Source organism: Nannospalax galili, unplaced genomic scaffold, assembly GCF_000622305.1.
Source record: "Nannospalax galili isolate Female #2095 unplaced genomic scaffold, S.galili_v1.0 scaffold1283, whole genome shotgun sequence".
In the NCBI taxonomy this organism is placed as follows: domain Eukaryota; kingdom Metazoa; phylum Chordata; class Mammalia; order Rodentia; family Spalacidae; genus Nannospalax; species Nannospalax galili.
In genome coordinates, this window is record NW_008349841.1 from 517088 (window position 1) to 531386 (window position 14299).

Below are 14299 nucleotides of genomic sequence, written 5' to 3' on the forward strand. Positions count from 1 at the left end.
AAACCCAACAAATAAAGATGAACTTAAATGTCAGACTAAGAATTCTAAGAGCCTCACTGTGACATAATTCATATGCCATGCAATTCATCCATGTAAAGATGTTGGGCGTATTGCTTTTTTTTTTTTTTTGTCTTTTTGAAGCAGGGTCTCCCTGTAGCCCCACTGGCCTGGAACTGGATATGTAGACTAGGCTGACTTTGAATTCACAGAGATCCACCTGCCTCTGCCTGCCAAGCTCTGGGACTAAAGGCATGTGCCACCATACCCTGTGACACTTCTTTACTGATATCTCCCATAGGCATCAAGGATAGACAGTAGTAGCTGGGTGGTATAAATGGTCTGTAGTAGACCAAGGCTAGCATTCTCCTGGTGTCTATGGAAAACAAAACAGGTGCACTATAGTTGGGCATGGTAGCACACGCCTTTAATCCCAGCACTCAGGAAACAGAGACAGGTGGATCTCTGTGAGAAAGAGGCCAGCCTGGTTTACATATGGAGTTCCAGGTTAACTGGGGCTACAGGGAGACCCTGTCTCAACAAAAAGGGGGAAGGTAGATGAAGGCAGGTACCAGTGCCCCTTACCCTCCCCTCCCCCACTCTGCACTCATACTGAGTCCTTGGCATGTGGCCCTGCATGTCAAGAGCCCAGGGTTCAGATGTCCTGGGGTAGATAGTATGGGAGAGAAGGCTGTAGAAAGAACTGTGGTTTGTATGCAAATCACCAAAATGATAGCATTTCTTCATCACATCTGTGTTGGAATCACAAAACACAGACTTGGGGAAGCAGATCTGGAAGAGTCTCAAGCCACACAGAAATCAGGGCAGGGAGCCTCACTGCCAAGGTCCCTGTGTTTGTCCCAGGAGAATGTCTGCTCTGAGGATGGGCCAACAATATCACGTGAAAGCACAGACATTGTGAGCATGGAGCTACACAGATGGCACACCATCAGCATCTAAGCTGCTGGAGTCTCGACAGAGTGGGTGTGAGAAGCTAACAAACATCCTTAACTCCAGTTCAACCAACACTCTCTTCTGGCCTCCAGGAGTATTGCACAACATGGGTACACTCACATACACACAGGCGAACACTCATGCACATAAAAAATATAATTTTTTTTAAAATTAGGATCAATGTTAAAACAACCTAAGAGAAAAAGTGAACTATCAAAATGAATGGAAGCTATCTTTAAAAAAAAAAAAAAAGCATGCCAGGCGGGGGGGCGCACACCTTTAATCCAAGCACTCAGGAGGCAGAGGCAGGGAGATCCCTGTGAGATCAAGGCCAGCCTGGTTTCCATAGCAAGTTCCAGGCCAGTTGAGGCTACAGAGAGACCCTGTCTAAAACAAACAACAAACAAACACAAGAATCTGTCTCTCCCACCTTGATGTCCCTTTCTGGGGTCCACAGACAGACACTGTCACCAAGGCTGCACTGAACACCCTCAGCCCAGGACAGTTCTGGGCCCTGTCAGCGTAGGTAAGCAGCCTCCCACTGAGTCAAAGTGGTATGGCACAGGAGGGTGAAGTAGAAGGGGGACCCCCTCCACTGATGCACCTGGAGGCCTAAGGACCCTGCTTGCTGCCTTTAACTTGTTAGCAAGTGTAGTAAACTCTTGAAATTATAGTTTATGATGAGCCTAAACATACCACCCATTAACTATAGAAACAAAAACACTTGGGATTTCCTGAAGTGCTAAATTTCAATTTCAGTAACTTTTCAGGATCACCAAAAATCCCTGCTTCAGAGCAAGAATAAGGTTTAACACCTAGATTACTCTCTTTAAGTATGTCAAGGGCCTTGGACTCCAGTCCTGTTAAGGACACCAATGAAATCTAGTTGCTACTGTAGTTACTTTTTTTTTTTTTTTTTTGGTCTTTTTGAAACAGGGTCTCCCTGGAGCCCCAGCTGGTCTGGAACTTACTATGTAGATAGATTAGGCTAGCCTCTCCCTCCCAAGTGCTGGGGTTAAAGGCATGCACTAGCATTGCCCAGCTGGGTTATTTACTTTTTATAAATACAATTGACAACAAATTTCTGTACTAATTTCTGGATTGTTTTAAGATGCATTAACTTACATGTTTCAGAACTGTGGAACCTCTGGAGTATTACAGGAGATTTCTGGTGAGTACACATTAGGCCTCAAGACATCTTTCGCTAATATGTTTTTCCCCAATATATGTGAAATATGCATGTAATCTATTTCTTTATAAACATTTAGAAAGAAAACTGCCGTCCTGATGGAAGAGAACTTGGTGAATTCAGAACCACAACTGTAAACATAGGTAAACATATATTTTCATTTCAATTGTATAACATCCCCAGGTTTTATCCTATGTGCCACTTAAAAGCATATTTCAACCAAATTCTACAATGCCTAAGGGATATGATGATTTCTTTTAACAGATTTTATCTTTACAGCAGTCTTAACACTGATTTAAAAGTGATTAGCTTAAATTCAAGGACAGGAAAAAAAATCTTAAAACACTAACTTTTAGTAGTAACACTTTTTTTTTTAAAAAAAATCAATGAGTTGAACTGTAGCTAATTTTGTAGTTGTTTTCATTTAAAAAAAAATTGTGTAAATACCATACTTGCCTTTTTCAGGTTCAATTAGTACTGCGGATGGTTCTGCTTTAGTAAAGCTGGGAAATACTACAGTAATTTGTGGAGTTAAAGCGGTAGGTTTAATTCATATAGTTGACTTTTGGGTTCCAAATTAGCTGTTTACTACATTGTAATACAGACCTGTAATTCTGTTGATTAGTCAGGTGTCTTTTTTAGTATTTTAATTACCCAAGAGCTTCTTTCTACTTATGACCATCAGGCAATACAACCTGCTTAATAACTCGTTTACACATCAAATAATTGAAATTTAATAATCCTCATTACTTCAAATGTTTCGAGAATTTGGTTATTGGAGAAATTTCTATGGTGATACCCTTTTAGCTTGTGATAGCATTTTAATCTGTAAATCTGCAGACATTTGAGACTGTTAAGTTTGAAGGAATAGTAGCTACTATCTACTAACAACCTGCTGTGTTGGAGTACCTTATTAGCTGCTTCACAGAATTATCCAGCTCCCGTCTTCTGTTCAACACTTGAGGTCCAGTAACTTCCCAAGTTATACAAGGCTTATAAGCAGAACTGTGCCATAAATCTTGATTCCAAAGCCTGTGATTTCTTGTCTACATTACACTCTGAGTTACTTCACCCAAGTTCAGATTTTTGGTAAAGTTGAGATGGTAACTATCTTACTAGGTTTTATTTTAGGACCTAATGGCATTATCTCATTTGATCCTCATTAATAGGAATAGGCAGGCAGTGGCATCTGCCCCTGTGACAGATGAGGAAGTTGAAAGTGAAGGATCAAATTACTTATCCCAAATCTCTCAGCCTGTAAGTGTGGGTCTGTCAGTTGAACTGGGTTAGTCATTGTAGAGCTTTTGCTTCTGGCCACTATTCCTAAATCTGACTGTGTCAGTGTCACTTGAGGATTAAACTCAGATTCTTAGCTATTAAGTGGATAGAGGGTGGGGCAGAAGCCTAATAAATGCTTCTGAATTAATCACCCCAGGTAATGTTGATGAGCAGCATATAGTTCACTAAAGCATACTGCCTTTCTTTAACCTTGCTGTGAGCCATTGGGAAAATCAGTGCCAATATCTACATAGTCCTGACACGATTCTCCAAGCACAGTAGATGCTAAAGATGGGATAATTAGCTGAGGGGGTCTTCGGTACAGTTTCCCATAACTAATTGCTAAAAATGTCTTCATAACATTTAGTGGTTTCTTTCACTGGGATATATGTGTTTGCTTTTATAGGAATTTGCAACACCATCAACAGATGCTCCTGCTAAAGGATATATTGGTGAGTTAAACCGTTTTGTAAATTTAACAAATACTTCAACACATTTTAACACTAACAATTGTAATTAAGTCCTGATAGTTGAACGAGTCACAATGTTCAGAAACTGAATAATGCATATTAACTTTATCAAACCTGTTTGGTCAGTTTTTGTTTATGTGTTCAGTTGTCACTATCCAAAGGGAATGGTTTTAGATAAAGAGCCATAATCACAAACTAAAATCCTGCTGATAGTCTTTTATTTTAAACTACTGGGCAGTATTTTTGGTTTTGGATTATCTTTTCTTTAGGAAGAAGATAATTTTATTAAATTTAACAAATAGTTGGATGTGAGTAGAGAAGGGCTGTTTTACTACAGACTGAGGTATTTTGAGGAGAAACCAGGAAAACTTATGTGAAGGATTAGGAAGATTGAAGCATCATTTTATATGTATGCATGTTTTATATTATTATGTCGTGTGTGTGTGTGTGTGTGTAGTGTGGGAAAACATAAGAAAAGTATAAATTTTTTAAAAATATTTTATTTTTATTTTATGTGTATGAGTGTATTGCCTGCATGTAGGTAAGTGCACCCATATTGTGCAGAGGACAGAAGAGGCTGTTGGATCCCCTGGAACTGGAGTTACAGACAGTTGTTAGCTGCCATGTGGGTGCTGGGATTCGAACCCGGGTCTTCTGCAAGAACAACCAGTGTTCTTAATCGCTGAACTATCTCTCCAGCCCCCTAAATTTCTTTTTATCTAAGTCTGGCAATCTTACAAAAGACCAAGACTGTAATTCTATCATCATAATTTTTCTTCTTAACTCTATTCATGGCCACAGCCACCAAGCTGTGGATTAAACCTTTAATATTAACTTCAGTAAGTCAGAAGGTAACATTGAATTCATAGCTACAGTTGTCTCCTTCAGTTCCTAATGTAGATCTACCACCCCTGTGTTCATCAAGATTTCGGACTGGACCTCCTGGAGAAGAGGCCCAAGTGACTAGCCAGTTCATTGCAGATGTCATTGAAAAGTAAGACTATCATGATAAAATTTTACTGTCATTCATTTCTAAAAAGTTTTTGGCCTTCCACTCACTGTGCCCTTTATCATTAAATCAAGTTCACAGATAATTAAGAAGGAGGACTTATGCATTTCTCCAGGAAAGGTAAGAGAAATATAGTGAGCTTTGATTAACTCTGCAGTCCAGTTCATTGCAGATGTCATTGAAAAGTAAGACTATCATGATAAAATTTTACTGTCATTCATTTCTAAAAAGTTTTTGGCCTTCCACTCACTGTGCCCTTTATCATTAAATCAAGTTCACAGATAATTAAGAAGGAGGACTTATGCATTTCTCCAGGAAAGGTAAGAGAAATATAGTGAGCTTTGATTAACTCTGCAGTCTGCAGTTATGTAATTGTCAAAATATTACTTTATAATCCCCCAACTATTTTTATTTTTTTATGTGTATGTGCATACTGCTTGCATGTAGGTAGTGCACCCATGTTGTGCAATGTCCACGGAGGACAGAAGAAGCTGTCAGATCCCCTGGAACTGGAGTTATGGACAGTTGTTAGCTGCCATGTGGATGCTGGGATTCGAACCCAGGGCTTCTCCAAGAACAGCCAGTGTTCTTAACCTCTGAGCCATCTCTCTAGCCTCATTATTTATATGTTTTAGTTTTATGAGACAGGATCTCATTATGTAGCTCAGGCTGGCCTTAACACTTAATCCTTCCTAGCCTCCCAAGTGTTGGGATTATGGATGTGTGCTACCATCTAACTAACAATAACTTACTGCCTGTCTGGGGAGCTGGTGTTTTCTTATTCCTTATAGTAGGTCAGTTTTTGCTTATGCTTATGTTTAAGAAGAAGCCACAAAGCAGTGTCAAAAAGGTTGCTTGAAAATGCAGTATTAGATTGAATAGGACCTATAGAGGTTATTCCTATTTTGTGTATATGCATATGTACACACATACACAGGTTAGCAGTACAAAGACCTACATTTCATGTATGTTGGTACACTGTTTCAACTAGGCTTTTCACTTGCTAATCGAGCAACAAGAATGGAAATTTGTCACTTGTCAGGTTGGTAGTCATAGCCGGCTTTTTAAGCCTAACGTCTAACATCTTTTTGTATGAACTCTTTTAGCTTGCTTGGGTTCTGTATTGTGACCTCATTTGCCTTGACTATGATGGAAACATTTTGGATGCCTGCACATTTGCTTTGTTAGCAGCTTTAAAAAATGGTAAGCAACCTTAATAAAATATTCCTACCAATGGGGCCAGAATGTTAGGTTTATGAGACAATGTCCAATGGGTCAACAACCTTTTAAAGGGTTTTCTTGAGAATTTTTATGTGATTTGTTTTTAAATCCATTCTGTTTGTTTCCTTATCCCTAAGAGTGCTGATGACTAAATGAAGGAAAATGTGACAGTGCTGACATAGAAAGTGGATAGACATTGGATTTCTTTGAAAAAGATGAAGAGCTAGACAGGAATGTGAGATGTTATAAAAAGCAGTTTATGGCAATGAAACTTTAATTGTTAATGAAGTACTTAAAAAATGCTGATGAGATTCACCTCTAATCACAGGATTTAGGAGCTGAAATAGGAGGATTATGAATTCCAGGCCAGCTGGGCTATACAGTGAGAGCCTGTCTGTATTTAAAAAAATTGCTCTAGCCGGGCATGGTGGTACACGCCTGTAGTTCCAGCACTTGGGAGGCAGAGGCAGGCAGATCTCTGTGAGTTCAAATCCAGCCTGGTCTACACAGTGAGTTCCAGGCCAGCTGGGGCTACAGGGAGACCCTGTCTCAAAGAGACCAAAAAGATCAAAAAAAAAAAAATTGCTCTAGATAAGCTAGAGGAAAAAGTTAAAGCATAGAAACCATGCTATATACAGAAGACTTTATATATTTACTTGCCTTTTTCTAGTACAGTTACCTGAAGTTACTATAAATGAAGAAACTGCTTTAGCAGAAGTTAATTTAAAGAAGAAAAGTTATTTGAACATTAGAACGAACCCAGTTGCAACTTCCTTTGCTGTATTTGATGAGTAAGTTAATCGAATTTATAAAAACATTTCTACATTCAAAGTTAAGGCACTGGCTTATTTAGCTGACTATAAGAAATACCTAAGGTGATCACAAATCCTAGTTGGCCTGGACATTTAAGACACTGCACATTTTAGCTGCCTTCCACTTGAATAAGCATCCTGATTTACAGGACTGATTCTGTGCTCTTGTTACCTGGTTCCCACATTTCCTCATTCCTCCTCTTTTTTTGAGGTGTAAAGAAAGGTACTTGGGCCTTGTTCATGTTAGGCAAGTGTTCTACTACTGAGCTATACCTCAAGCCTTATGACTGTATAATCTTAACCCAACCTATCTTCAGTATTTGCTAAGGAATTTAAGATAGTCACAAATTGAAGTGCAAGGTTTTTAACACATATTTTAGGCTGCCACTTTTCTGGTTTCCTACCAGTTTTATATATAGTAACACTTCTAAAATGCAAGTAGGACTTGTAGTATTATTTTAAGTTAAAATCTGTTCCATGAATGGATAACCTAACTCTTTTTATTTTTTAATTTAGTACTTTGCTGATAGTTGACCCTACTGGAGAGGAGGAGCATTTGGCAACAGGAACCTTAACGGTGGTAATGAATGAGCATGGCAAGCTGTGTTGTCTACACAAACCAGGCATGTTCCTGCCACTGCAGCTTTAAACATTATATAGATGAAAACTTTGTGTTTGTACACACATGGTAGGGGATGGAACATGTGATGCTTGTTAAGCTAATGTAAATTTACTAGCTTCCTGGCTACTTCAAGTTACTTTTTTATGATGTATATCACTTAAAGTTATGACATACATCAGTTTCTTGGAGGTCTTCCTAACCTAAACCTTCACATCTTGCCCACACCACTAGATTTACATTATCTGTTTGCTTAAAAAAAATTGACAAGATCTTTTAAGTTTCACAAAATAATGGGGACATTAAATGTTGGCAAAATCATTTCTTTAGGTGGGAGTGGACTGACTGGAGCTAAACTTCAGGATTGCATGAGCCGAGCAGTTACAAGACAAAAAGAAGTGAAAAAACTAATGGATGAAGTAATTAAAAGTATGAACCAAAAATAAACAGCCACCATGTTTTGAAAACAGATTTGTAAAAAATGTATTGTTACACTGTGCACAAATATTTTATACTAAATAAATATCAAACTACATTCTTTTGAGAGATGTTTCTAGTACTTATTAGCTTATTTCTATAGATGGTATGTACAGTGAAAAGATCTTTAAAAAGCAATGACTTAGGTAAATCAATCCTAGTTCATTTAACCATTTCCTCATTTGTATTTAAAAATCAGGGCTGTGCTTCTGTATAAAGTTCATACAGTTATCAATGTAAAATACCAACATCTTAAAAAACGAAGTGAAGTAGAAATGCATTTCTTTCGATTCAACGCTTTTGTTTTTTTTTTTTTTAAAAAAAAAAAAAAACTCAGAATTTTGGAGTGGTTGGCGTGCTTCTCTTCATTTTACTTTTTGACTGGCTGCCTGGATGCTGATGCCGATGTAGCTGGGCTGTTTGTGCTGCCGCTGCTGCCATAGCCATTTGATGCTGCAAGAACCGCAACTGCTGCAGAAGGAAGGGGAAGAAAGATCAAGTTATATTAAATTCAGAAAAGTGTGGAAAGGTGCTTTTCTCAGGAGCGATGAAAACAAAACTGAGAAAGAGAAAGCACCAAAATAACCAAAGGGAACTGGAACACACCAAGATAATGCACAGTCAAACAGCACCAGTGGCACAGAAGCCTGCTGAGGGCTTTAAAAATGATTCTTGGCAAATGTCACAATTATTTGTTACTTAGCCCTGCCATACTGCAGTAACTCAGCAACTTCAGTTACCATTTTGATGTTTAGTGATAGTTCATAGCAAAATAAAACCAACTATCAAGATTCAGTTATAATATGCTGATTTTCTTCCCTAAAATAATAGTGTAACCTTTTTCTAAACAGGTATTACATTTGCTAATAGGAACACTTCCACAGTACAATATTACAAAGTTAACACCTGGCACTTAAAACTATTTCAAAATATACTGCACACTAAAAAGATGTATGGTAATGTGCCACCAGCATGTTAAGAGAGAAATTTTAAAGTATGAATTATATGTATAAAATATATTCATTGCTCCAAGTTAACTGGCATTTAAAATGTCAGACTTCAATAAAAATTACTAAGTTATTTACCAGTTACTTCAGCCTTAAAAGACAGTAAAATAAACCTACAGCAAGGCATTTTATGATATTTTTTGGAGCTGAGTATCTTAAAAAAAAAAAAATGTAACCAGAGTGAAGTTGCTGGATTACTTGTATCTGTTGCTGCTGCTGTTGAAAGGCAGAGGAGAGCTGGAATCTCTGCTGAGGAAGGCTTTGCTCAGGTCTGTTCTCGGCAGAGCCAAGCTGAGACAACACTACAGAGAGGAGAAGGGGAAAGCAGGCCAGTCAAAAAGTCTGAAGGCTATCAGGGTTAGAAAAGGATAACACAGAAAATGAAAAAATAGAAAAAGTTATCAGTATGATTAAGTATCAAATCATAGATATTTCAGAATAAATTTAGTCTGTTAGTTGAGGGTATCAATGATAACAGCATTCTAGCTATATAGAGGGAAGGGAGTACACATGCGTCAAGGCACTGTATCCCTCATGTTTTTGTTTTTGTTTGTTTAGCTAGGGTCTCATGTAGCCTAGTCTGGCCTCAAATTCATGTAGCCAAAGATAATCATGAACTCCCAATTTTCCTGCTACCACCTCCAGAATGCTATGATTATAGGTGTTTGCCACCATATTGGTTTTATATAGTGGTGGGTATCCAAGCCCTTTCATTTATGCTAGGGAGGCATTCTACCATCTGGGCTGCATCCCTAGTCCCACTGTATCCTCTTGGCATCTCAATAAAATTTGATATTGGCACTGTTTTTCAGAAGCCTTTCTTAAATAATATAAAACAATACATTATTTTAAAAAACAGCATCCAATGAAGTAACTGGTGAACTAAGACTTTCAGCTGACTGGGACTATACTAATTATTAGTTCAAGAGTCTCAAGTACAGATGAGTAAGCTGAAAACTTGATCTAATAATTAGTGTCAAGTCTAAAACCAGACAAATTCTCATGATTTGTCTATAATTCTTTTCATAAACTATACTATAGCTATTTTAGAAAAATTTTAATGTATACAGTATAGGTATGTAATTACAAACTTCCATTTGAAAATTTACTATTTCTAAATTAGAATTTTATGTAGGAATTACTTTCAAAATATACACTCAGACTATTCTATACTAAAAGGATGTCTCAATTTGAAAACTGGGAGTTACAGAGATCTAGAGACATAGCAAGCACACAGTATCAACTCAAAATGTTATGTTCATTGACCGAATCTTGAAATTACAGCTTTATTAACTCTAATAAACAACCATGTGGTTTACTCATTCTGAAATGTGAAGGCAGAATTCAATGCAGCACAGTATTATCTCTGGTTTACTACTTACTACTGGAAGCAGGAAGTAGATTTCAATTTAGTTTCAGTTTTACAAATAATGTGGCTTATAGAAATTTTGTTGACTATCATGAAGATTTAAGTTATGCAACTACAAACTATGATGAGACAAATTCAATATGGGAAAATGTAGTCTCAAGTATTTAGGAAAACTGAACTACTACCAGTGTGAACACTGAAAACTGCTTTGATAGCTTTTAGTAAGTTGGATAAGTTTGCCAGTCAACTACTATAAAGAAAACATATCTTTTTAAAATCAACTGTCATATTAATGAGAAAATACCCATTCATTTTAAGTGAAAAAATTCTTAGCCAATTATTGATCTGGTAGTTCACAGATCAAATACTTTATTTTTCCCTGGCTACTGCCTGCAAGAGAAGGAAAAGAAAATTTATGAGCTGAGATCTCAAATAATTTATGAAGTTAGGAAGATACCTACCAGCTGCCTGTGACTGCATAAAACTTCCTACTCCAGTAAGGTTAATAACAGCAGCGTGCTGAGCAGTTAAGGCCTGTTCTTGAGTAGTTAAACTTTGTTCCAAACCCTGAATTAAAAAAAAAAAAAAAAAGTAAATGACTTATATAAAAGACAGAATACAATTCTGAGCTGGTGTAAATTTTTTTTTTTTGCCCTGTATGTGAAAGAGTATCAACAGTAGCTTGGGTTTTATATATTAAAAAAAAGAGTAACATAGGGCAAGACTATCAATGTATCAGAATTAGCAAGAATTGAAACAAAAATATATTTGCTGTTTGATGCTACATTAATAATCCTTATTACATTTATTTTTTGAGACAGGTTCTTGTTCCAGGGGAATCTGACCCCCCTCTTCTGATCTCCATGGGCACTGTACAATATGGGTGAACTCACACGCAAGCAGGCAATATACTCAGACACATAAAATAAATAAAAATTAAAAAAAATTATGTTTATTTATTTTGTGTACATTCATGGGTTCTAGAGATTCAACTTAGGTTGTCAAGTTTGGTGGCAGGTTACTTGCTGAGCCATCCATCTCTCTCTGTAGCACAAAGTTTTTTGGTTTTAAATAAAGCTTCAAAGAATTTATTTATTTATTTTGAGATAGGCGCTACCTGTAGCCCCAGGTGGCGTAGAACTCAGAGAGATTCCACCTGCTTCTGCCTCCTCTGCTGGGATTAAAAGTGTGTATCATACCCAGCTAAAGCAATTTTTTAAAAGCTTGAAACTCTCTTTCCAATACTATTGGAGCTTCTTACCAGCAGTGTAACTCAAGAAAATAAAAAACATACAGATTATAAAAGAAATGTCCTTCTATATAAATGGCATGAATGTGATGAGACGCAGGAACCTACCAAAAAGCTAGGTTAAGTTTAAGGCGAATGTAAGATGCAAGATTAACATACAAAAATTAGTACTGTAGCTAAGTGTGGTGGCACATAGTTGTACTAAGGGCAATAGGATCATGAGTTGGAGGCCTCCAAACAAAAACTTTTGTATACTAGTAGAACTAATAAAAACATCCCAATTTCTAATTACTTAAAAATTTGGTATATATTGAACAAAACCTGAACAGGGAGGGCTTATACAGTATAACTCACAAAACATGGACTCTAGCCTACATACTATGTATATTTATGGATGAGAAAACTCCCAAAATAAAGCAATTATCCTCTAAATAAACTAGTAGGTTTAACTCAATTCCTTAAAAAATCTTAGTAATTTTTATAGATATAAATGATTCTAGAGTATTTAGCAAAGTTACAGGTATAGAACAGCTACAATTCTGAAAAAGAATAAAGTGGGAAGAATCACTTTGCCAAGGCTTCCTAGGCATATGTAAATAGATCAAGACTGTGGGTAATTTCTGAGGAATAGATAATGGACTGGGAGAATAGAAAGAGTATTCTAGATATACAGCCAAACATAGCTAACTGGCAATGGCAAAAAGCATTCAATTAAGAACAGCTTTTCTATAAATGGTGCTGAAATACTTGGATATTCATAATCACCACCACTAAATAACAAAACCCAAAACAAACAGCCAATGCTTAACAAAAATTAACACACATTAAAAAAAAAAATGGTTACAAGATTTGAAGTAGAAAACTTGAAGCTGCTCCAAGAGGAAGAAATTTGGGAAGGACAGGCAAACAATTGTTAAATATTAGTATATAAAGCATGTTCTGTTACTAGTTTTTAAAAACAGGTCTGTCTATCCCTGGGTGGGCTTGAACTTTTAATTCTCCTGCCTCAGCCTGATGAGTACTGGGATTACAAGTGTGTACCACCACGACAGTTATAAAGCACATTCTAAAAGGGGGAAAAAATTAACCTAGATTTAGTATCAGAAAACTTTCTCTTTGGGCTGGGCGTGGTGGCGCACGCCTTTAATCCCAGCACTTGGGAGGCAGAGGCAGGCGGATCTTTCTGAATTCGAGGCCAGCCTGGTCTACATAGTTCCAGGACAGCTGGGGCTACAAGGAGACCCTGTCTCAAAAAGACAAAAAAAAAAACAAAAAATAAAAAACAACTTTCTCTTTGCAAAAGATACCCTTTGTTACCACCTAAAATTGTGTTTGAAATAAAATACAACTTTGAAGATAGAAACAGTTGAAAAAAAAAATCACATTTATCTTGCAGGAACCTGGACATAGAAGTTGCATATAAGAGAATGGAGCTGACTGACGTAAGACAATAGTCTTGAATTTTGGAACCTAATTCATAAAATGAACACTATTAAAAAAAAAAAAATCACCCCTAGAACAGATCTATTGTAAAGCAAAAGAAAAACAACATGCAAAACAAAAATGAACTGATACAAATTCCTCCCATAAAATGACTTAGAATGCCGAAGACTATAAATATCAGGTGAAATTTCACCACCTGTGAAATACTCACCAACAAGCTAGAGTAATGACTAAAAACTATGAATAAAAAAAATAACAATACCAGTGAATAGAAACTCCCAGGAAAGAACTAGAAGAATAGAAAATTAAACACATGTTATATATTAACAATCAGAAGAAGCAAAAACTTAAAGTCCTTTATTAGTTTTAGGATCAAACAAGGACATTAATGATCCCACACAATACAATTTCAAAATAACTATCAAAGCTGGCTGTGGTGGTGCAAGCCTGTAATTCCAGTACTTAGGAGGTGGAAGCAGGAAATCAGGAATTCAAGGTCATGCTAAGCTGCTTAACAAATTTGAGGCTAGCCAGTGTCCCACGAGACCATGTCCAAAAAAAAAGCCAAACCAGTCAACCAAACACACAAAAACCCCTTCAAGGTAGATGTGGTGGTACATACTACTTTTTTTTGGGGGGGGGGGTCTTGAGATTTTGAGACAGGGTCTCCCTGTAGCCCCAGCTGTCCTGGAACTCACTACGTAGACCAGGCTGGCCTTGAACTCACAGAGATCTGCCTGCCTCTGCCTCCCGAGTGCTGGGATTAAAGGTGTGTGCCACCATGCCTGGCTCTTCTTTTTTTTTTTTAAAAAATATTTTTATTTTATGCGTATGTGTGTATTGCCTGCATGTATGTAAGTGCAACCATGTTGCACAATGCCTACAGAGGACAGAAGAGGCTGTCAGATCCCCTGGAACTGGAGTTACAGACAGTTGTTAGCTGCCACATGGGTGCTGGGATTTGAACCCAGGTCTTCAAGAATGGTCAGTGTTCTTAACTGCTGAGCCATCTCTCCAGCCCTGTTACATACTTCTAATCCCAGCACTGAGGAGGCTGAGTCCGAGGCTAGAGGATTCTAAGCTTGGACTATATAGTGAGACTATCTCAAAACAAACTCTCTGCAATCCCCCCAAAATCTTCAGCAAAAGTAGATATAATTGACAGAGGGTGGTGAATATCAAACAGTACCGGCTGCCTGGGGGTA

At 37.3% G+C, this 14299-nt stretch overlaps 1 protein-coding gene across 1 annotated transcript; it reads left to right on the top strand.

Moving 5' to 3' along the window:
* Window positions 1-865: 865 nt before the first annotated feature.
* Window positions 866-8338, top strand: Exosc8 (exosome component 8). Its single transcript, XM_008847129.3, has 11 exons — window positions 866-915; window positions 2086-2122; window positions 2220-2283; window positions 2606-2679; window positions 3825-3870; window positions 4777-4882; window positions 4972-5017; window positions 6004-6100; window positions 6789-6909; window positions 7447-7553; window positions 7880-8338. The coding sequence occupies exons 1-11, from the start codon at window positions 866-868 to the stop codon at window positions 7993-7995; spliced, it is 864 nt and encodes a 287-aa protein (XP_008845351.2). The 3' UTR covers window positions 7996-8338.
* The last annotated feature ends 5961 nt before the right edge of the window (window positions 8339-14299 follow it).

Coding starts and splice junctions, on each gene's coding strand:
- Exosc8 (XM_008847129.3), top strand. CDS start 866: ATGTCTGCTCTGAGGATGGGCCAACAATATCACGTGAAAGCACAGACA. Junction 5,018..6,003: donor TATGCATTTCTCCAGGAAAG/GTAAGAGAAATA, acceptor GAACTCTTTTAG/CTTGCTTGGGTTCTGTATTG. Junction 6,910..7,446: donor TCCTTTGCTGTATTTGATGA/GTAAGTTAATCG, acceptor TTTTTAATTTAG/TACTTTGCTGATAGTTGACC.